The following is a 25064-nucleotide window of genomic DNA, read 5'->3' as shown; positions in this document are numbered from 1 at the left end:
CTATTTGAATGGGTTTTACCTCCAACAGTTCCCACCAGATCTAAAAGCCTCTAGTGACTATTTCAACAGTTGCTTTCAGACATTAAACTACTGACACTGATAGAGGTAAACTAATTTAGGGCATTTACATTGACAGAAAAACACCATCACCACCACTTCTGTTAGCAGAAAACTGTACACATGCAGGTCATTCAATTCAAAGGCATTTGAATTTGAAATTTGAAAATTTGAATTTGAAATTTGAATTTGAAATTTGAATTTGAAAGGCATTTCCAAGGAAAACATTTTTAAGTTACTGATTCAAATTTCCACTTTTAAAAGCTGCACATACAGATTTCATAATATTTACAATGTTAGGGCAAGGTTCTTGCACACTCTTTTGTACGATATATGCTAAATCTTTATTTATTTGAAACTTAATGGCAAAACTAACAGACAGCTGTACCCATTTTATCTGAGTCTACACTAACTTGTGTTAGTATCTGTCCAAAGCAGACTGGAAAATTCTTTGATTGCTTCTTGACCACCCAGCACTACCTTTTTTCTTACAAACAAGGTTAAACGTTTGCTCAGGTTTCACCTCCTCGGGCCTCCCTGGGACACGCTGCCCTACATCTTCCACGTCTCACAGGTGCCCACATCGGCTCAGCACCTCGCCGGCCCAAGCGTCGGACATCCGCTGATGTTGTTTTAGGCTTGTCCACAGCCACAACACTGCGTACAACTGCAGGAGCATCATTTCTAAAATACAGGTACTTTTTTCTTTCTGCTAAGACTAAGTGAGGCAAAATATCTATGACTGCATCTTGTACTTCCTAAACTGTCTAACATTCACACTTGAACTACCTGGGATATCCATACTTCAGGCATTATGCTTTTATGTTTTCAAATACGCCCTTCGAGATGACACGTTCACAACAGTCTCCGAAGAAAGGGAAGTTCCTGTAAGGCAGGGACCAGGCACAAGAAGAAAAGTGCCAAGAGCCATGTTGTCACAGAATGGGTAAGGTTGGAAGGGGCCTCTAGAGATCATGCAGTCCACCCCCCTGCTCCAGCAGGGACACCCARAGCACGGGSCACAGGGCTGCATCCRGGCGAGTCTGGAAGACCTCCAGAGGCGCCTCCTCAGCCTCCCTGGTGCTCAAGTACACAGCTTGGACCAGCAACCTGCATGCATGTGACCAGCCTCTTTCATTCCCCCTTCTCACTCCATGCTTGTTTTTCCCATGCTTGTTCCTTCCCAATCCSCTCAACTCTTCCCTTTCCCTGTTTTGGACCTGCTGCCCAGGAGTGTCACAACAAGTGTCACACAAGCCCCCAATTCCCTTCCCCTTTCATTCCACATTAATTCCCACAACGCTGTATGCAGACACTGGCTGTCCTTCCCAGGGCTCCAGGGAGGGCTCCCCATCCCTGACCTGCCTCAGGGGACTTCCCAGCAGCCCCACGGGCCGCATGGACCTAGAGGGAACGAAACTGCTCTGCTCTCAGTCACTTTGCTCCCTATCCCCACTGCTTCTCGCAGTCTGCCTGCTTGTCTTTGGCTAGCTCGTAGCCTGGCATCTTTCTCTTATTAGGTAGCCTGGCATCTTTCCTACCATTATGGCAGGACACTTTAAAAAGTCCAAGCACACTGTATYTAGGGTTGTCTTTTAAACCAAACTCCTCTCTCAATTAGTTCCATGATAATTCAGCCAGAATAATCAGACTGAAATAACTCTGCACCTTAACTTTTCTTACTTCTGTATCAGCCTGTTGCTTTCTTTTCCTGCTATAAAAGTTAGGGGAATCAGTTTCCCTAATAATTCCAGAACCCCAAAACCAAAGAGTGGCCAGTCAACATGTTAGCAAGTACTTTACCATTCTCATGTATTATAACCACATTCTTAAGTGGACAGTAAACAATAATCTGGCAAATACTTTATYATCCTAATGTACTATGAGTAAATTCTTCTGTTTCACCACTGCAAAACATCAGGGAGAAATGTTTAATAAATATTTACGTATCACTAGCTGCTCATGCTTATGACCATTAGCTGTATTAGTTTTTCGCATCAAAAAGTTTTTAYGTTTTTTCGTGGTATTTGAAATTATCTTTTTTTTAAATGTATTTTTTAAAGCATCTTTTCGTGTCCTCTTTCGATGGCTACGAGCTTGAGTGACAAACGTCCCCCAAGGAATTTAAGCATTTTCTACCCCAAGCACAGAGAAATAAAACAGAAAACATGCAAAGACAACTATTGCTTTGCTCATGATCCATTAAATACCTGTATTATTTCCAGAAAACAAAGGAAGTCTATTATTCAAAACAAGATGAGATTCTTCTTTAGGAATGCTTTGAGCTATATCATTTAAATGCCCGTTCTTAGAATACGTAAACTAACTACTTTTGTTACTGCCATCACACCGACTGTAAATTGAGCGTATTCTATTACTTCAGGATGAAAAAAACCTTTCAGCCGATGTACTAGAAATAAAAAGGAGTTCTGTGTGAAAGAAAAACTGGCTCAGCCAGCTCGGGAAGGCAAGGAAAACGAACGGGATGCAGTCACAGCTGACTAGGGAAAGCTCTGACCAACTCCAAGCAYGCAAAGGAACAACTAATAGCAAAGGAAGAAACAGTGAAAGAAAAAGCTGAAGAGCAGCTGTTAAAAATACAGCTTTTGTAAAAACCTGCAAGTTTAAAAAAAAAAAAGAAAAAAAAAAGGACTTGGTTATTGGTCAAACTACAGATTTTCTTCATTTTCTATTAGAGAAACAGTCTCTTTCAACAAGAAGCTTTTTTTAAAAAGCAATTTACTTCCTTGAATTTTGTGTAGAGAAAATCTAAAATTGTTTTCCTTGCAAGAGTCTTCCTTGTACTACTATTCCTGCTGTCTGCCCTAAAGAAGCACTTACTAGCTTTCATAGAGCTGATTACCTCTGACTGTGTGTTTCTACTCACATTTTCATCTTTCCAAGGCTGGTACTTCTGTTGCYTGTAAACAAGCCTGGCTTTGACTGGACACCTCAGCTATCGCTGCCCCCAACTTCCACATTGTGAAGAGCTGTGTGCTTCATGTTCCTAGCAGTTACCTTGCAACACATGTTCCAAATAACTGTATGCGTAAGGTTATTTTTAGCTAAGGACTAAGAAAACTTTAGGTCTAGAATTGTGGAGACAAGGGCATTGCCTGGAAGAGAAGTGTTGGGAGTGCTGGAGATTTTAAAAGTTGAGTCTCTGTCAGCTCAAGAAAAGATATTTACAGGAGATCCGGAGCTGAATGCCAGGAGAAACCGGCAAAATAATCTGACAAGGATTTCTACTTTTATTCTTTTAGTATCCTTTTGTTTATTGTAGGAGAATCAGGAATTCAAGAGCTTTATTCCTTATATTCTATTTCACTGTCTGTCCTTAAACAGAAGGATTAACTCCCTATTTTATTTAGAAATGTATATATATGTGTGTGTTTGTGTATATATATATATGATTTGAGAATCTTGAAAAGCAGACAATCCACTTGCTCCAACAGCACAATTTGTCCGTAACAGCCACTAATGAGCCTTTCAACTCATTCACAACTTCCCATTCAAATTTGCATACAGAAGTTCTCTGCGCTACTAGATACCCAGCTTTCAGTCACTAATTTATAATATGCAAATAAAATTTCAATGCAAACTAAGATGAGTCATTCTTGGCAGATGTCCTCTTAAAGTCAATGCTGCCTCAAGTCTAAAATGGCCTCGAGTTCACCCATCTTTTATTTTCATCTTCCTGAATTGTGCTACTATATTTTACCTCTTCTAATAAAGACAATCTCCCAAATCTTACTTTTCCAAGCCTTTGTAAAATACTTAGTTAATAAAGGCTCTAAATCTCTCATAAAATGCAACTATAACATCCGTTCCCCATCTCCTCTCCCTAGGAAATTCAAAACTAAATGTAAAGATTCTAGTTGCATGCTCCAATGTACGGGTCTGTGTATGCTGAACACAGAGCATTCCAATTCTTACACAAGTTTCCCTGGAAGAAATGGAAACATGCTGACAGCAGCTCTGTGGAGTCTGCGTTTGTGTTCAGTTACTTCACAGCAAGTGCCAAAYGTTACCTTTGCAGACATATGAAATATCAGTGAGCCAACTAAACCTTAGGTGTGGATTTAGTTGATGGCTACCAAGCTTGCTGTGAGACACATTTATCACCTGATAAATCACACTGCTTAATAATAATTAATTGCTTAATAATCACATTGCTTCACTTTGCTCATTAGATTCAGAACAATCAAAATAAAAAGCTCTGTAACTGCCAGTAGGTTGGTGACAATGGCATTTTTCTTTAATTCTGCAGATCTAATTTGAAGCATGGCACTGCTGGCTATTCCCAAGAAAACACTGACCACCGGGCTAGAATCAACCTGTAGCTGACACAGGAAGATCTTGTTATGATAGAAATTACCCAGTAATTTTGTTACAGAAAGTAGAAAAGCCTGGAAAATTTGAGTCCCGGCGAGTGTGGCTGCTGCTGGCTGCCCTGCTGCGGCCTCTGCGCTGCCTTGGGGAAATGCTGCTCTGCAGAAGTCTCATAAAAACGGCTACCTGCAAAAACTGCTCTAAAGGAAGTCAGGATTATTCAGTGCAAAAGCAGTTTCAGAAAGCTCACCCAGGCTAAATCAGCTAAAAGGTGAATTTCTGTCCTTTTTGCTCAGAGCACATTCATCAGCAAAGTACTTTTTATACTGTAAGTACATTTAAACATTAATGCAGTATTGGAAGAAGCCATTTTACTGAATTAATGTTTATAAGTTTCCAGCAAAATTTGAAAATGCAGAAGAAACAGGGCCTGCATTCAGCTTGTTAAAGGCTAAAGATGACCCATTAGTCACTACTGAAAGGGCTTTTTTGCAGATGCRGAAGCAGACTAGGAGGTTCTGGGATGCAGAGACCTGTTGACRAGAAGTGAGGGCCACCGTTATCTTTCAGGAAGCACATTCCTGTTTCAAGACCAAACGAACTTAAAGTCACTAAGTCACAGAAGGGAAGACACTAATAATTTAAGGCTCATATGACTTCTTACCAAGAGAYTGCCCCTCCTCTAGACAGTCTCTAACTGGACATAAGGTCTGTCATTATCAGTCAAAAAAAAATATTCATGTCTTTAAACATCTCCCTGAAGCAGAATAATACCACAGAGGTAGCAATGTACAATTCTGTATCCATAAAAACAGGCTTTCCATGTCCCTACTTTTCCCTGCTGGTATTCTTCAAAGGAAACGAAAGCATTTCAGATCTATGCATCTTTCCCTTAGATCTAGAAGGTGACCAGGATTAACACATGCCAAGCTTAATGGGTTTGTCTGAAAATCCTCTCTGTAGGCCATTCCCCAAGACTGCTCCCTTGACACGGATACGCAGACTGAGGCTGCAGCATCGATCCTCCGCACAAGGAGGAGGCTCAGTCACGGGGATTACAGGAGCACAGACACCCAGAACGCTGCTCCATCGGCGATGCCCTGGCATCACTGGCCACCGCGACTCCACGGGCACTGTGACTCCATGGACACGCTACACTGCGAGGGAAAATCCATCATCTCAGATGCTTCTGTGCGCTGCTGCTTGAGACTAGACTTTCAGTACATGTTCGCATGTACGACTCACAACATAGGAAATAAATACTTTTTAAAAAGAAATTCAGAGATAACAATGGCACATCTCTAAAAATATTAATTATTTGAGGTTATGTTTTCACAAGTGTTTCATTAAACTGGTTTCCCTCTTCCCTCACATTAGGAAAAGATCCCTCATCATATGTTCAACCCCGGTGTGACAATGCAGGGGTTTGACAATCCCTGCACAATGAACCACTGGTGCAGACTACCTGCGTTATTATTCAGATATTTATATATAAACTTTAAATCTTTTTTTTTATTTTTCAAATCCTGACAGTGCCTGGTCTAATACCAGATGCAATTTTGTAATAACAGAACAAAAGCAGGCTATTCTTACCTTTTCAACAGCTAGTTGTTTTGATGGTTTTTCTGCTTCTCTCTCTCTCTTTTTCTCTTCTTTCTTTTTTTCTTTTTCCTTCTGAAAAAAAAATCAGTAGTATCAGCTAGTGATCAATAACAATACTTTTGCAAATATATTTAATACTCATAATTGTATGGAATATAAATGCAAATGTTAAGGCAGACACAAACCCTGAATTGAACTTCCTGATCACTGCAAACATGACTCATTGTGCTCCAACAGTGCTACTAGAAATACTCTGAGACTTCAGGAAAAAAAAACCTTTCACTTTCTCATTTACAGTTTTGTTTATAAACAGAAGGAAAGAAAAGACAAGATGTTGCTCTTTTTAAGCTAAGGAGATCTGAGAACACATCCATAATGGTCCAGAATTAGGAAGCAAAAGGTTCGGAAAAGGCTCTATTTGAAAAAAATGGTTGTTTGGGCAGTTTAGTTTACTGAAGGTTATTTCTCCTGTAACACTTAACTGCTCTACATCCCCTTTTGGAGAAGTCCTTCCAGGCAAATTTCACTTTTATTACTATCCCCTCACTTCACAGAATCACAGTTGGGGCTGGAAGGGGCCTCTAGAGATCACCCAGTCCAACCTCCAGGCAGGTTTGAGAGATCTCCAGGGAAGGAGACTCCACAGCTTCCCTGGGCAGCCTGTGCCAGGGCTGTCACCTTCACTGTGACAAAGTTCTTCCCCACGTGCTGCTGGAATCCATCTCCACACCAACGTTCCCTGGCATCTCCACAGCACGAGCACAGCTCCACCATGGAGCAAAGGRTCCAGAGCCGCCGGCCTTGCCTGGCCAGTGCCAGAGACACACTCCGTGCTGAATTACTTCCACTGCATCACTCATCTTTCCAGCAATCAAACCAGAATCTGTGCTGAATGTCTCTTTCAGAAACCTGGAACAACGTCCAAAAGATACGAGCATGCAGATTTTGCTAATAGTTCCTCCTGGAATCTGGAAAATGTTCAAAGAAAAGTACCAAGGCTTTTCAAGACACAGAGTGGTTTCCTATGAGAAACGGCTGTATAAACCATGATTTCAGCTCAGATGCAAAAAGGCAGCTGAAATGTGRTATTATAGATTTAGCATCTGAAAAGCTGCTGAGAGAGCAATGAGGGATTTCTTGCCATCTTCCAGGATAAGAAGAARGACTTATCAAAATAAGCTTCAAATTAAGTTCACAACAGGAGGAGCCTATTTTCTACATGTGGTGCAATTAAGTTGTGGAGCTTCTTGCCACAGCCTATTTAGACGCTTGCATGAGCTGAGGGGGCAGTCGGGCAGTTTCATGGGAGAGAAGCCGCTACAAGTACCAGACTGACAGAAACTGCCCCACGTTAGGTTATGTGCCAAGGGGCTCATCTCCCCCAGGAGCACCCTCCTCACTAGCTAGTTGCCTCATTACCTAGTTRCCTCAAGAGCTAACGAGGTTACTTGGAAGGGTTAGAATTACCCTCAAAGAGACAGCGGGACAGTCTTGTACACAGCCAAGAGGCACACGCCAGTCTTTGGGACTGCACACACGCCCTGTTCACAGAAGAGCCTGCACACAACCTCCTGCACGGCGTTACTGGCGTTTGCTGCACTGAAAAGCAATACATGAGACTGATGTTTGGAGAAGGAGTAAGAGAAGCTCCATCAGGTAACAGTGCCTGCAAACAAAGCCAACATAGTTGCTAAACACTGTGACCATGTTCTGCATTCCGAGTGAAGCAAGTGGTTCAGGAAGGTGCAGGAGTCTGCCATCTCCAAGAGAAGCGACGGGGCAGCAGCTCCCCAAGGTCCTTTCAGGCAGCCGGCTTGGCTTACCCTGCTCAAACTTTTCAGACAGCTTTCTTCCACAAACGACTGTTTTTAAGGAGTCTGCAAACGTTGAGATGGGTTACACAAGTAGCTGTGTAGCTCTTGCAGGAAAACTGAAGAGCACTTCACCAGCCTACCAATTTCTGTCAAGGAGGATTCTTCTCAAGTCTCACATGAACACCATTTCCTCTCCATGCAACAGATAACATTTTGATTAAAATAGTTCTAGCACAACCACGAAAGGTGTCTCCCCCTGCCGGGAAGGAGGGAAGGACCCCACCTTACTCAAGAACTTTAGTGATRATACAAAGTCTAACCTAATTCAGTCATTTCTTTAGGCTGAATTTTATAGCTCCTTTTGTTTATGATGGATATCATTTCTAGCAGGGGCCAGAAGTGCACAATGGTTAAAACTAGTGACTTTTCTGCTGTGTTGTCAATCTCATACTTCTGGTAAACATGTCTGGAAACCAAAAATTACATGCAGATGTGAATAAGAAAGGATACTTAAGTCCTGCTCCAAGTCACAGGACAAGTCACAAAGAAAAAAAAGTCTACTAAGCACTGAAGTGCCCTCTCTCTCAGGGAGCTCCCCCACAGCCAGTACCTGTAAGGGGGAATGGGTTTCTCACACAGCCCAGTTATGTAAGGGACACCTTGTCCCTGAAATGCAGGACTGTAGCTACATGGCCAGGATACCAGTCTACCAGAGAAGCTGCAKGAGCAGGAGGAGGAGCTGCTGGTTCCCACATCTACCTAAGGGAAAGTGTCGGGTGTCTGTCTTATAAACCATTTTGTTGGGCATCTAAGTAACTTTTTGCAAAAGCAAGCAGAGGAGATAAACTAAATGGAACTTACAAAAATATAACACCAAGCTGAGCAGAAAAGAAAATAGATAAGGTATCCCAAGACTGGTACCCAAAAACTAAAAGGCAACAGTGTGAGTAACAGCAACAAAAACAACTTTTCTCATGAAAGGACTCTGCATATATATATAGAGAGAGAGATAAGGTATCCCAAGACTACTACCCAAAAACTAAAGGGAACAAGTGTGAGAAACAGCAACAAAGGCAACTTTTCTCCTGAAAGGACTCTACACAAGGCCCAGTATGCACTGTACGTACATACTGCAGAGCTGTATGTGTGTCCTCCAGGAAGCTGCCTGTCCCCTCAGGCACTGCTCCCACGCAGGCCCTGTCCAGAAACAGCGTCACCCAACGCAGCCGCTGTGAATGAGCTGCCAGACACAGGCAGAGGAGTGACGGACCTGAGGCCACCACCAGCACAGAGGGACGGGGCACGTGCCGAGGGGCCACCCAGCCAACCCTGGGTGCCCACGGGTGCTCGTGAGCAGACAGGGAGCACACGCAGTGGCTCTGTCTGTCACCAAGTGCTGGAAAGGGCGACAAGCAGCAGCCTCACGACCGCACCGAGCGCAGCTTGCTTAGAGGGCAACRCATTCACTTTTACTTCAAGTAAAGTGGGAAAGTGATTTATCTCCTCTCGCCCTCACACTAAAGGTTAAGTGATTCTTCGAYGCAGAGCACAAGAAACCAGTCTTCTCAGTTCATTAAATTCCAGTCATTCTGTATCCATCCATAACACTTCAACAAGTGCTTTGGTGGAGGGAAATACAGAGGACTAATGTGCATCTGTCAACATTAGACCTTTGAACACGCACCACAACCGAGAATGACAGTATTTGTGGTTAATGCAGTTTAAGTTTAACATCCCAGAGATATCCTTAGCTTTCAAAATAAGAACACTTTGCTGAGCAGAAAAGGTAGTTCATACAATAAATAAGATTTAGTACTGAACACTTGCACACATGCAAATGAAACTGAAAATGCACAACAAAAACTATTCCCGCAGCAAGGTGGAAAAAACAATTCATCCTTAAAAGCCAGTACACAATGCAATCAAATCAACCAATTCAGTACTATATAAAATATTTGSGAACTGCCATTTTCATCCAAATCCTGAAACTGGAGGGAGAGTGATGGAAAGAGTTCAGATTACCGAGCTGAAATGTAAAAATGCTTGTTTCTGTGAGCTCGGTTCACCAAAATCTAGGAAACTGGAAACTGGTCAGCATCCAAAAGCTGGGTATTTGTGAAGCTTCCCTTTACGTAGTCTGAGCAGCTCTCGGTAGTTTCCTTGAGAAKCTGGAAATGAAGGGCACAGACCCTCCCACAGGAGAGCAAGGCCCGAGCAGCTTGCTCGGGTGCCAGCAGTCGGGTTACCCCAGGGAGGGAGCACATTCGGGTGCACGTTTGCAAACGGCGCCCAAGATTTCTGCATTCCCAATCCGAATGCTCTCTAATAGCTAAAACAAAGGTTTGGTCAAGTGGCAGGCTGTGCAGCAATTGAAACAAACCGTTAAGGAAAAATAACGTGTGCTATGAACTAGCTCCTCTGCAACTAGAAAAATGCTCTGTTTACATGGCATTGGTTTCAATTCCAAGCCTTAACAAAAGACAGCTGGTGGCTTCCCTGCCTGGCTGGCAGCTGYGGGACTGCAGCCCTGCCAGTCAATCCCACACTCAGGTCTCACGTGAATTCTTTACATATACCATTAGCAGGAATAAATTCTCACCTAGCTTTCAAGAAGTCAACAAAAGCAAGGCAACTTGCTTTTATTTTCAGTATTCTTATGTACTGAAAAGCCRTTAACACTGCAATTGCTATACTGGCAACATAAAATTAAATTATACATAAAGACACACACAAAATAATGCAAATATTTGATCACATACCCTCACYCAAAATGTGTATGGCACAAGTTAGTCTGAAAATGCAAAGTTAAGCGAGAATTGCATTTCCTAGCAGAACAGGAACTCTTGTCACTTATGTAGCTAAATTACCTTTAAATGGAAAAATAGCCGCTAAAAGTTCACCAAAACTAGTATGTTTTACTTGCATTACGCCATTTTACTTACAACAACAAGAAAAAAAAAAAAAAGGAGAAAAAAATGTTGTTCCATGCATCTCACAGAGCAGCCCATTTTTATTCCTCTTAGGTAAAGCATTATTTMCATATATTCAGAGATAAATAGAGGAGTATTTCAATGCAGATGAATGATGTGAATGCTCAAGTTTCTCTAGCTTTGCTAAAGATACTAGATTTGGAAAAAAAAACCAAAACAAAATATAATTTATCTTGACATTGAGTCTTCTGTTACTTTTACATTTATTTGACGAAAACTGCAAAATCATTTTGTGTACAAGACTGGGCACACATTGCCATTCCCTCAGTGAACCAGCTCTCTTTTTACCTTCAATAYACAGACCACCTCAAACGCCTTCAGAGGCTGCAGCAGCAACTGAAGTTCCTCTGAACACACAAGAGGTGTCTCCAGCTTCTAGAGCTTAACACTGTACATCTGTATCCCACCTTCCAGGTGTACTTGGAATATATATACTACTCTAGAGTATACTCCAAAGTATATAATGCTACTTTAAGCATAACAGTTGGGCTATTTATATACTCCAAAAACTCCATTTATGTTTACAAGGTCAATGTACTGCATGGACTATGCTAAACCAAGCTACTTTGTATATAGAATACTTCCACATAGCAACTCCATGCACAAAATAAAACAAAAAATGAAACAAAACCAAAACCCAGACACTGATGCTCTCTGTCAAGCCCATGTAAATGCAAACAGATAAACTTCCACAGCCCACACAGAGTCCAAATCCCTTTCAGAAGTTTAACTGACAGGATGCTAAAGCTAAACTCTGTCTACATTGATCTTGAAGCCTGTGAAGAMGACTTTCAGTTTTACCTTAAGACTCCTTTCTGGACAACAACACGGCAAAAGAATTACATAGCAAAGCTCCCGAAATAGAATGAATCCRAAGAAAGAGTCAAGGAGAGACAGGCGAGTGACCAAGAGCTGCTGCTACTGCAGCCTAACGCGGGCAAGGGGTTAAATTTACCAAGGCTGCAGCCTAGTCCGTGCGACTAATTGGGACTGTAATTACTATTTATATATAGCTGAACTAAAATAATTTCTAACATCTGGCTGCATTTTACGGTATCTAGAAGAAAAAGAACGTGACTGTACATCATAAATTGTTTTACATACTGTACACAGTCTCAAATTAGACAGTCCAAAAACAACCCCTAACACCCAGCACTCATGTTTAAAAGATGCATTTCAATTACCATTAGAAAGTCTGACATTTACTGAAAGCTTCACATGAATGATGCCTTACCTCATTTGTAATTAATTTTTCATAGGCCCTTCCAAACATTAAATGCACATTCAATATATATGTATCTATATATACACACATTCACTGAATATATATATTTATATACATATACACACACCTCTTTGCCAACTAGAAAGGATACTAAATCAGTATGAGTTAACTAGTGTGTCACCAACCTAATTCTCTATTTATATCCAGGGAGATCAAAATGCAGGGCTGGAACGCCGACACTCCGGAGGGCTGTGCTGCCATCCAGAGGGACCTGGACAGGCTGGAGAGTTGGGCAGAGAGGAACCTCATGAGGTTCAATAAGGACAAGTGCAGGGTCCTGCACCTGGGGAGGAATAACCCCAGGCACCAGBASMGAYTAGGGGTCGACCTGCTGGAAAGCACCTCCACGGAGAGGGACCTGACACCCCCACCTGAGAGGACAGGGCAAAATCACCCATGCCCATCAGCTGCGAATGAAAACAGGGTGTTGTGGCACGGTCCTCTGACACCGTACGTGTGTAGAGTCAGTTCTCCAAGAGAAAGGCATTAACCCGTGGCACGGGGTTTATCCCGCCGAGTCAGCTCTCTCATTTATGTTCCTCGAGGTGTGGAGGGACAGAAACCTTTCAAATGCCACAAGTTCTGCTAAGGACAAGCTGGGGGAACCCGGCGGGAGCCCCCCGAGCAGACTCTACCTCTGCCTTGCTCTTCTCGGCCGCAGCTTGCAGAGAGGGAGAGGATGCCAAAGGCTGAGCAGCATCAGAAGAGGAAATCTGCACAAAGGAGGAAAAAAATGAGGAGAATAAGCAAGAATAGGTGGAAAAGGAGCAGAAAAGGCAGYGAAGAAACATCGTTTTCATTCTTTCTCAAGAATTCAGGTTAAAAATTCACACTATATAGCAAAAGGACAAACTATCTCCTCTTTTTTCATTTTTTTTTCACTAGTATGATTTCTAAACGAAAACTTTTTGTAACAATGAGTGATTTATAATGAAACTCACTAGAATAGAAAATAAGAAAATGAACTTGGATAAGATCCTATCAGAGGCCTAAGACAAATAATTAGGTTTCATCCATTGTTCCGTTTTACCCAGAGTGACTACTGAAATATTAATGCCCTGAAGCAGGACGGCACCTTGTCCCCAGGGCAGGGRGGAGAGGAGAGAAAGCCTTTGTTCTTGTTCCCTGTAACCAAATACTTGCATTAAGAGCAAAGCAAAACACGGCTGGAAGTTGCACATTAATTAAAGCCCTAAGTAGCTGTTCTCCAAGCCCAGCACATGAGCGGAAGCTGAGGTTAATGGGAAGCARTGTCCTGGCGCTGGCACGAGGGTGCTGGCTGTTCTGCTGGAGATGCCAGCGCACCTGGATGGGCATCACGGCCGCCCCGGGCACCAGGACTACCCGCCAGGCGCCGGACCCACACGCCAGAGAGGCAGGTTGCTTGAGGAAACGAGCTCTCCAAATGCATTTTCACTCACCTTCTTACCCCATTTCCTGYGTAGTTGATCACTTTAATGGAAACATTATCTTTCTTTGGCCTTTGCTCCAAAAATRCAACTGAATTACATTCCCAAGCACTCGGCAGATCCACAAAGCYGTAACGCTGACATTTCTGCACTACCTTGCATCATCCCTACTATTTACAAGGAAAATTTTTAAACAGATGAAGCTGTTAGAGAGTAGGTCATTATGCTGGATCAAAATACACAATTTAGATGACACATCTTTACTTAATACTAAAAAAAAAAGTAACTTGCATTAAAAAGGAGAAAAAGCTACAAAAACCCTACCTCATGTCTAAGTGAAACATGATTTCTCACAGAAAAATCCTATCACTACCATAGCTAATATATTTGGAATATGCATCGAATATTGATATTCCGTGTATTCACAAACTCAGAAACTAAGCTTTGCCTGGCAGATGGTGCAGAGTTTCAGGAAAGGGTCAGTGTTTAAACCAGATTTAATCTGTGAATATGAAATGCAGAACCCTCAATTTTGAACTTAGTGTTTTCAAGCTCTCTRGCTATTAGAAACGTCACCAATACCTCTGCTGCAATGACAGGCAGTTCCTTACATGCAGGATTCTGCCCTACAGGAACAGAACGGTCCTTCTTCTCGGTTCAGCACACTTGCAACCAAAGATGTCAGAAAAATGGGTAACTACAGATATGAAACTGTAAGCGCTAATAACACGTTACTAAGATTTCAATAATGAAAAAATTCCTTTGCAAACTGCAACAACTAAGAAATTTAAATATACTTTCAGTTTTATAAACTTAAGAAGATTTTTGTGCTTTAATCCTTTCTTATACTTGAGATTTTAAGGAACTGAAGGTCAGTAGCTCTCACAGGTGAGCAACGGACCACAGCTACTGACCACACAGAAAGATGAGCCTAATTTCATAGGGGGCATACAGGGCAATCAGCACTCTAAGTGTTTGTATCCCATCTCCGTAACAGTTCTTCTCCATCTACATATTATCTATACAAGCCAAGGGATCATCTAACCCAAATTAAGGAAACTTTATGAAAGATGAATCACTATAATCTTGCAAACYGAGGACTGGAGAAACTGTATGCAATCTATAAGCAGTGAAATAGAGTGGAAGGCAGCGGCAGCTCAGCCCGACACGGGGCGGGATGGGCACGCACAGAAATGCCCCCAGGTAACGTTTACTTTACACAAGAGCCCTGCGTTCCCTGCGGGTAACGACCATCCAGCTTCACATAGCCCAGTATGCAGCTAAAGGCACGTGAATGAAGATCCTTATGGGGGGGGGGAGGGGGGGGGGGAGGCATTATAATGTATGAAGAGGGATTAAGTTGATATCATGAGAGCAACAGCATGACTTTGGGCTGATGGACCTTTTGGCACCATCACATCATGGTAAATGCACTGTCTGCCACGCTGCACTAGATAAGGAAATAGGAATGCTGAGAAAAACCCAGTCAAGTCAATTGGAGTGAACATTAAATAGGATTAAAAACCAGACTCTGCAGCAATCCATTATGGCCATGAGTATCAAGAGTTGATCAGCATTTCTGAAGAGTCTGGACAACAGAGGATCAGAAAAGACTGGATCTACAGTAATACAGCATTATTTCACTTCCTTGCTCTCCCTTACATGACAATGTATGTCTGYACTTTGTAATTTTTTTATGGAGACAGTGAGTATCTGAAGTACTACATGGTGGTGGTACCATCATTGCTGTGAATGATGATAAAAGCACTTGGYGCATAGACCACAGTGAAGCCACTGGGCCAAACTAACATCTCAAGTGGTAAAAGTTTAGAAGAGGCACCAACAGAAATGAAGCAGAAATTAAAGCTATCCAAACACAACACAGAATATCTAAGAATTTTACTTAGCTCCATTTGTACTAATGCATTTATGATGCTAGGTAACAAACATATCGACACTTATGACCATTAAAATCAGTTGCTAAATAGAAGTTTCATCAATGTGTAGCTGTAGTTCTTCCACAAAACTATCTCCTTGAAATAATGCAATTGCTATTTAGCTTTTTTTTTTAAAAAAAAAAGGAGTTCAAGTTAAAACTTTAAAAATCTGTGTTAAGCTTCCACTTAAATATGAAATTTATGGTGCTGCCAGTTGGAATATTCAAGAGACTAAAAAAAGATGCATTATCAAACTCCACCAATATAGTCAGGACATAAGCAGCTCAACCAAACACAAAGGTGCCCAGAATTGGCCCATTTTAAATGCACACAATGTATAGGGAAATACTCTCCACCGAGGGCGGCTCTGCACTCACTTGACAGGTTTTCTTCAACTTCAGCAATGAAAATTCTTCTCTTTGGGCCAGGTTTTTGCCATTTCTATACTGCACATGGCCAGGGAACAGTGACAACACCAAAACTCTTTTGGGGCACCTCTGGAGCTGGTTCTAACTGCGTGGTTCTAACTTCACAAGGGAATTTCAGCCCTCTTTCAGCATATMCCTGTCCTCAAGGCCTAACTCCTGTACTGTGGTAACCAGTCACGTGCATGGAAAGAGCGGTGAAACGGTGGTGAATTCCATGATTCGGAGCTCCGTGCTACCAAGCTACTGCCTGCCTATGCTATCCTGCCCAATCTTCCACATCGTCAGTTGTCCATGTGGCAAACTTTACTGTAGCTAATTTCCTTCCAGATAAAATTCTGGGGAAAAATGTGCCATCAYAGCCAAACTCTAAATTCACACCACATTTTATGCAGCAGTGTAACTTCATAGCCTTTAAGATGTGCAAAATATCTTATAAAAGCATGGAAAGTGCATATCTATTATTCTTTCCTCTCAGTGAATTTAGAATTATATAAAACTCTTCTTCGACATACATAAATCACATCTTTGAAAAATGATACATATTGCTTACTGTTCTCTAAAGAGGATCACTATGTGATATTTACATCACAGGTAAACTGATTTCTGTGTCTGAAAACATCCACAATATGTTTAAGCTCATTCAGCACCATCCTGTGTAGGGCAGTTTTCGTGTGCATTCTGAAGAATTGGGCTGTTTCTTCTATACACTTGTTTTTACTCAAAGCTACAAAGATCCTTTATAATAATTAGTCTTGAGGCACATCCAACGTCATGAACTTGCTACTGCTCTTCCTTGGTACTTGTATGGCCTAAGGATGCTTGCGTTAGATATAAACAGAAGCATAACCAACTTGCCTTTTTACAGTTTTTACTTTGTTTTTACTTTACTATCAAAGGAGGAGTGCTGTGGTTTTAARAAGGGTTAAAAATGCAGCAATTTTAAGCTGGTTTTCCCAAGTCACTGTTTCTGAAATTTTAAAAAACTTTTAATTTAACMCTATGTAGACACAGTCAAATGAAATGATTCAGATATGGTACCAAATGCCCCTTCATCAAGGGCAGGTCTCTATCTCAAAGAATCACTTCAGCAGCCATTACTCAGCAGTGCATTTTAGATGTTTTACTCCATCTTTCTGAAAGCTTCTGAGTTCTGAATCAGGGCTGTCCTCTTAGCTCATTGCCAGACTATGTCACCATCTCCTTGGAAGCTTCCTTTCTCAGTGCTTCTGAGAAACCCCTGATAGCTCCCAAAATCTGCAAATGGCAGCAACTTCATTAAATATTTCTCTTGTCCTGTGTGTATAAGAAAGTGAGCTTCATTAACAGATTTTTTTCTACCTTATCAGCTGTACAACCATGACGATAAAAATTTGGAACTCAATACAGATGAATCTGAATACAGATACCTGTCAGGATGAATCTTCTTTTCAGAAATGATTTTCACAAACACAAGCCTCCCAGAAAGTTTTTGCAGGTGCAGAGCCCCACATCTGGAGCCACTAATCTTAGCAAATTTTGATCTTCTTCCCAGAGTGAACATGTAATTTGTGCTGAAGTGAAATCAAGCCTCCCTTGAGCATGATTCAACCTTGTTTGGTATAGTGACAGTCTAGAAATAGTCTAGTTGTTAAAAAAGACCAACACAATCAGAAAAGATCTCTTGATCTTTTTTCACAACTTTTTTTTTTTTTTTTTTTTTTTGGTTGGGTCTGTTCAGCTGTCTTAAAAGCTGAGCACCAAGCCAAGAGCTCTGACCTTTCATTAAGCCTTCCCTTCAGGAGGAGGACATTCTATTCTCTATAAGCACTGCAGACATAATTCCACATATAGGTGATGACAAACCTATCAAAGGATAGCCAGAAACTAGACAGAAACAGTAAATTAAGAAGCAGAACTGGTATCAATTAACTTCTTTGGCTGCAAGAAGCACRAGAAAGAAGTGGGTTGAAAAATCAAAGGAAAGAAACAAGGCCTAAAAGTGAACTTGCCAAATCCCTGCTTCCTCGGAACACAMTGCCTTTCCCTGGACAAGCCTGCCCTCTAGCTCCTGTTTCCGCGTATTCCTGAATGCGTTCCTGAGGATCGCGGCTCAGCCGGGATTTCAGGCAAACTGCATATCGTCCATTTGCAGTTCCTTTCTGATATCTAAGAAATAACAACTAGCCTTAAACACACTCTGTCATTTTCTTTAGCTTTTCTACCACAGGTTATATTAAATAAACTGCAGGATATTTAGCTTTCAGCTTGTTAAGCTTCTCTTACCCAGTAATGGGTTAGAAAGTCTACTGCGAGCACTGCTTCTCTGATACAGATGGCAAAGAACAGGGGAAGGAACACAGCCCAAAAGGCAGGGAGAGCTCTATCTACCCACCCGTTTGTACAAATGCACGGGGGGCACAAAAACCACAGGCTGGCAGCATTGCCAACACAAAGTTTGCTTTTCTGGCTCTGCGCCCCTGACTTCAGCCACAGCTTCCCAAGCACTGGAAAGCGTCACCATGAAGTAAGAACACCCAGGAATCAGAAAGCTGCCAATAGAGCCCAGGCAAAAAAGGGGAGAAAAGGGCAAAGAAATGCAAACGGAGAGTTACTGCAGTTGGGTGCGGGTCTGAGGGGAAGGATACAGGGGGTAAAAGCCTAAAACAGAACAGAAAGAAAGAAAATAGAACAGCCCCCTCTCCCGCCCCCTCCAAAACAGAGGCTATGATAAGTTAAGGCGTCCAGCCCTAGCCCCTGCTGAGCTTTTCCATTTGGGGAGCTGCTTTTTTTAATCCGCAGGTTCAAACCTATGTTCAAACTTAGGCAAGCCTTGCCTGCAGTAGTGAGGATTTCACAGCAAGACTAAAGTAGTTCTCCTAAAAAAAAAAAATTACGAAAATATGCATCAAGATATATTTATTTTTTCATTCTTTAGGGATCTCTAGAAACACTCCCATCTGCTCCAGGAAAAGCACTACCTTGTTAGTCTGTCAAGGCATTCTTTTCAGCACACAAGCTTGGATCCTTGTGGAAAGTGTTTGGATAATTGTGGGTTGTGCTTTTTTAACAGAGCTCCAGGAGATAATGACCTAGGGAAACATGAAGAGCTACAAACACAAAGAGGTTTTCAGAGACTGCTGTGCTCGCTTTGCCCTCCAGGTCTGGAACTGTTAATGTGCATTTAGAAAGAATGGATATAGAAGATGTGCCTCTGATTGAAAGCAGAAAGCAGGTGCCAGTCTGAAGTAGCATTTCCAAACAGTTATTTCCAAACAGCTCCATATCAGCATCATCCTGAAGAAGAGTTTAACACAGAAAACTACTTCCCACCAACCATCAAGGTAACTGCTGATACCTGAGCTAMTAAATCACGGAACAGCAGCGGCTCCAGAGAGCTTTTAGGGATGAATAGCTGCTACAGTAAATCCCACGGTGAATCGCTCATGTTAGCTTATCTTGCATGCATCAGGTTTATAAACATTCCTAATCCATTTGCTGCTGTGTGAAGCTTGTTTTAATGGATTCTGTGTTATACTCTGCATTCCGTGCAGCTCACTTTTCTTCCTAAAAACTGTTAAGGGACTTGGCATAAAATTAAGTCTAGGAGGAGGACAATATTACATTGAAAGAACTATAAATAAGTCAATTTATCAACAAATACTTCTGCTTGTAAGACAAATATTCAAATAGGAAAAGACCATTCCCACAGTTAACAGTACTGAGATCACATGTAGCATTACAGAATGTTTGGAAGGGACCTCTGGAGATCATCCAGTCCAGCCCCCTGCTCCAGCAGGGACACCCAGAGCACAGGGCGGCATCCAGGTGGGTTGGGAAGATCTCCAGAGAAGGAGACTCCACAGCCTCCCTGGGCAGCCTGTGCCAGGGCTCTGGCACCTTCACAGGAAAGAAGTTCTTCCTCCCATGGAGATGGAACTGCCTGTGTTTCAACTTATACCCATTTCCCCTTGTCCTGTCACTGGCCAACACTGAGAAGAGTTTGGCCCCTTCCTTCCTACATGCTCCCCTCAGGTATTTGTACATGTTAATCAAATCCCCTCTCAGCCGTCTCTTCTCCAGAGAAAACAGGCCCAGCTCACTCAGCCTCTCCTCATACGAGAGATGTTCCAGTCCCTTAAGTCATCTCTGTTGCCCTTCTCTGGACCCTCTCGAGAAGCTCCACATCCCTCCTATACTGGGGTGCCCAGAACTGCACACAGTACTCCAGGTGCGGCCTCACCAGAGCTGAGCAGAGGGGCAGGATCACCTCCCTTGACCTGCTGGCAACGCTCCTCCTGATGCAGGCCAGGATCCCATTGGCCTTCTTGGCCACGAGGGCACACTGCTCACTCATGGTTAACTTGGTGTCAACCAGGACTCCCAGGTCCGTCTCCGTGGAGCTGCTTTCCAGCAGGTCGACCCCTAATCTGTACTGATGCCTGGGGTTATTCCTCCCCAGGTGCAGGACCCTGGACTTGTCCTTATTGAACCTCATGAGGTTCCTCTCTGCCCAACTCTCCAGCCTGTCCAGGTCCCTCTGGATGGCAGCACAGCCCTCTGGAGTGTCGGCCACTCCACCCAGCTTGGTGCCATCTGCAAACTTGCTCAGGGTGCATTCCGTGCCCTCGTCCAGGTCATTGATAAACAAGTTGAACAGCACTGGGCCCAGTACTGACCCCTGGGGGACACCACTGGCCACAGGCCTCCAACTGGACTCGGCCCCATTTATCACCACCCTCTGAGCTCTGCCATCCAGCCAGCCCTCGATCCACCACACTGTGCACTCGTCTAGACCACTCTCCCGGAGCTTTCCCATGAGGATATCATGGGAGACGGTGTCGAAAGCCTTGCTGAAGTCAYGATCGACAACCTCCACGGCTCTCTCCTCGTCCAGCCGGTCAGTCATCCCATCCTAGAAGACTATTAGGTTCGTCAGACATGACTTCCCCTTGGTGAATCCATGCTGACTACCCCTGATCACCTCCTTTTCCTTCATATGCCTAGAGACGCTCTCTAGGATGAGCTGCTCCATCACCTTTCCAGGGCCGGAGGTGAGGCTGACCAGCCTGTAGTTGCCCAGCTCCTYCCTCTTGCCCTTTCTGAAGACTGGGAGGCCACACTGGCTTTCAATTCACTCCAGGAAATACACATATATCCCCAAATCCTAGACAGACAACTTTGATTGCTTCTTACTCAAATTGCTTCTCAACTCTTAAAACTTACCTATTTGTTAACAGTATTAAAAAAGGGAAACCTTCATGTTTCAGAATTGTAAATTCTTATTCTAAAATTCTTCTCAAAGCCAAACTGGAGGCTGCTTGGCCAAATCAGGAGAACTTTGGGTTTAYGCAGTTGGTTTGGGTTTAAGCAATTGGTTTTCAGAAATCTTGACAACTGCGGTGTCACCACAACAGGACGGGGAACGGTGCCCTGAAAAAAAGCGTGTGATTCCCAATGTGGAAAAATAAATAAAAATAGGCAGTGGCTTGAGCAGTCTCCCTGTCGAGTCCGTCACACGATACGCTACTTCCACGAAATGCACTTCCCATAGGAAAGATGTGATTCCCTACAGGTGAGCTATACAGGTGTAGCCATAATGCCAGGAGCCTACAAGTGTCTCCAGCACTTGCAGCTCGTAAGTGGATCAGTTTTTGGAAGTGACATGCGTCTCGTTCCCGAGAAGTTTCCATTCTTTGGGCTGACTGMAAAATAGCAGCTCCTGTGAGCACAAAGCAGTCCGGCCTTAAAGGCTTTTCTCCCTGAGGACTACGYGTCCCTGAACTATACCTTAACTTTGAAAGGGACACTCCTGTTGCCACAACTTCATTTAAATTTGGCCACTTGTGACTTAAAAGGAATCATTACCTCGTTCCAGACTTGTTGACCATACCTGGTATCTGACGCATTGAGAACTCCAAAGGTGCAGAGTCCTTCCTGAAAGGGAGCCTCCGAATCCCAATACACCAGGACAAATACACAGAATCCACGCTGCGTTACAATGTCAAATTCAGCCAATCTACCTGAAAACATTTCCATGCCATGCAGCAAAATCCAGTTTGCCTCACCTGCCAAGTTAATTTATTCACAATCCTTTCCTCTGCATTGGTCAGRATAAAGGCAAATACTGCAAATTCAATGGCAACTGAAGGGGAAAAATAAAATCAAAAGGATGTAAAAGCTGATACTTCCATTCATTGAAAATATCTGGAAGTATTAGCTCAATCAGAGCCYTTTTATACATTTGTCCATACTGTTTAATTACAAAGCAACATGCATATATGTAACAGTTCAGGAGATGTAATTCTTAGAAACAGGCTGTTATTCCTACTAATACCTTAAAAAAATCAAATTTATAAAAATACTTCCACATGAATTTATCCCTTGAACTGTCAGGCTGATTTCAGATTTATTTTCTGTGTGGGTATACACAGTGAATGCGTCACTTTTGAGAGGTTTCCCCCCAGACTTTGTTGGTTTTTTTTTCCAGGCACATTGCCTGGAATGAATTCTGGAGTGAATCCTGCTTTTTGTGTTTCACAAAGCCTACCAAGGCCAAAGGAGCTCAGTGTGAACGGTCTGACAATGTCCCATCCGGCATTTCCATCCGGTCTCATTTCCAACCTGACCCAGACCCAGGCACCTCTACTTGACCTGCAGGCACTGTCACTCATGCTGTGTTTCAGGCCACCATTCCCAAGGCGAAGGCCCCTGTTTGTGGATAAGAATTGGCCCTGGTTCCAGCACAGCTCCCAGTACAAGGAATGGTTCAACAGGGCCCATTTCCCAGGTCTCACTGCAGACAAGTCACCAGCTTGTGCTCAGACTGGCCAGGAGAACAAGAGGAAGGAACGAGGCGCAGGATTTGGCACGAAACAGTCGCACGAGTTACTGATAACCATTTGTAAGAGCTGAGCACCTCAAACTGTGTGTTTGGTCCTGAGAATTGCTATGGAATCAGCACCTTCCCAAAGCAATGGCTTAGGGAAGCCTGAAGGGAGTGCAGGTTAACAGTGCAGGTGATCATTTCTCAAGTCATGCCTCCTTCAGATTATGCTCTTTTTTTTTTTCTAATGTATATTTGATTCCTATTTAAATGCATTATCCCATTTGGAATACAACTAAATAACTGAAAATACTTCTGTTTGTTGCCCAAAGCTTTACTCTGCATTGCTTTTCGGTGAACCATGAAGAAGTCATTAAAATTTCCATATTTGCCTCTTCTTGGTCTGTTATGCTTGGTCACAGTACGGGTCTCTGCACTAGCTAATTTTCTCATCACAGTCTGTGTCTGTCCAATTTCAAGCTTCCTATTTACAACAGGGTGGTCAGAGAAATACACTCACACCATTAGCACATCGTCACAATAGGAATAAGATGCAACAATTCTGRCCAGCGGAACAAAAACTGGATCCTAACTTAGATTTCAGGGCTCCAGCTGACGGAATACACTCAAGTTGCACTGACAGACAACCGTGAAGAAATTCAGCTGATAAAACTATCATGCTATGAGCTGCTGCGCTGCTGCCAATACTTTGGAGCAAGTGATACAAGACTACAAGAGGGAATTACCTCCCAGCTACACCACCTCAATCTCTCCGGTCACGGGTGCATCTGGAATTTTGTTATAGATCATTTCCCCCCAACAGATCCGAGTACCTCAACCCTGAAGAGAAAGAGATGAAGGTGCAAGTACATGACTCATCTGGCGTTAACATTATTTCCTAACAGGGCATATTTGGCTCCAGTCTCTCCAGGCAGCCGATGCACCTCTGGGCGGGCACGGGCGCAAAAGCCCACGCTGAAGAAGCTAAAGGCCGGTACCCAGCGAGCAGCAGCAAGAGGCTCCCCTCAGCACTGCTGAGCTCTTGGTCCCACGAGAGGCGAGCAACTGACGTTAGTTCAAAATAGGATAAGCAAAATCTGATTAGTCTTTCAAATATTTTAAAGCAGCAGTGTACTCTACTAAATCAAACACGTGTGTCCTCTGTTTAGAATGATCCTGTGATACTTTCAGCTTAAAGAGACATAATTGTCAACCGTTAGTTCAACATCAAAGAGGATAATTAACACCAACAAGGGTCGCTAACACCACAGTTCAAACCACAACTCCTAGTACTTCACCTCCTGAGTGAGCAGCCTCCCCTCTAGCTCTCTCCAGCTCTGCTGAGCTAGAAGCTAGGGAACTGCTCTGCACTTCCCAAGCTTCCAGCTGGGCTCTGTCCTAAAAGCACAGGAGAGTTCCAAGAGCCATTCGCAGCTCTGCCAAAGGAGACAGGAATTCTCACTCCTTCCTCCCAGACTGGCATCCATGTCCCTGCCCAAGTTCACTGCCTGCTCATCACATGGGTGCTGCACCTACATGGCAGGCTGATTTTCAGTGCTGCAGGTATAGAAACATAAGTGTTTAAACACACATATACGCATATACATATATACAAATAAAAATTATATGAGCCCCACCACAGAGGCCAAAATAACTTTACCATAAAAACTCRAGCAGTTATGAACTTCAGCAAAGATGAGTATTTTATCATTCATATTTTAATAAGTATTAATAGGAGCACCATTCTMGAAACCAGTGGAGCAACAAGACCCTCCTAAGAGGGTCTCAAGATACCTTAAGTTTTCTCAAGATTTTCTTAAGAGTGAAGAAAAAGTCTCAAGAATCAAATAGCTATTTGATTCTTCTACCACAGGAAAAGATATTCAGAAAGAAATTGCAATCAAGTATGTTGTTAAAAAATAACATCACTGAAAGAGCAAAACCCCACACACAAAAGGCTTGAAGCAAGCTACTTGCTGGATGCTTTAATCTTATACATCTAATACACAAAGTTCACTGACCTTCCAGAATCCGGAAATAGATTTCAGAAGACAATCAAAAAAAACCTGTGTGCCCATAAGTTGTCTATTGATAAAGTAAATTTTAATATGCCTAAATATAGTAGCTCTGTTACAAAATTATATCCAAATGTTCTCTGCATTTCTCTTATATAGCTCATAAATAAGAATTATTAATAAAATTGCTTACTTACATTGAAGGCATTAATTGCATTTTTATCGTAATACTTCTTCTTTTCATATTTATCCCTGATGAAAAATTCAACAGCTCTGGAAAAAAAACTTGTTTAAGGAAAACAGGCACTTAGTTAAACAGCAACATTAATCTGAATAACTCGTCCACTTTTCTAGTTAAATTGCATCAGATGCTCGTTCCATTACATTCTGTAG

At 42.6% G+C, this 25064-nt stretch overlaps 1 protein-coding gene across 1 annotated transcript in view; it reads right to left on the bottom strand.

Annotated features, from left to right (window-relative positions):
- Window positions 1-25064, bottom strand: part of SMAP1 (small ArfGAP 1) — a 58653-nt gene that overhangs the window by 27240 nt on the left and 6349 nt on the right. Inside the window, exons 3-5 of the mRNA XM_026051272.1 lie at window positions 24869-24944; window positions 12716-12793; window positions 5983-6063 (exon numbers count right to left, since the gene is read on the bottom strand). Of these exons, the coding sequence (XP_025907057.1) occupies window positions 5983-6063; window positions 12716-12793; window positions 24869-24944 (235 nt within the window). The remainder of the gene's footprint in view (window positions 1-5982; window positions 6064-12715; window positions 12794-24868; window positions 24945-25064) is intronic.

This window comes from Nothoprocta perdicaria, unplaced genomic scaffold, assembly GCF_003342845.1.
Source record: "Nothoprocta perdicaria isolate Ctin4 unplaced genomic scaffold, notPer1 scaffold_74, whole genome shotgun sequence".
Taxonomy (NCBI): Eukaryota; Metazoa; Chordata; class Aves; order Tinamiformes; family Tinamidae; genus Nothoprocta; species Nothoprocta perdicaria.
Note: the sequence above shows the minus strand (reverse complement) of the source record. Positions and strands in the feature narration are given on the sequence as shown.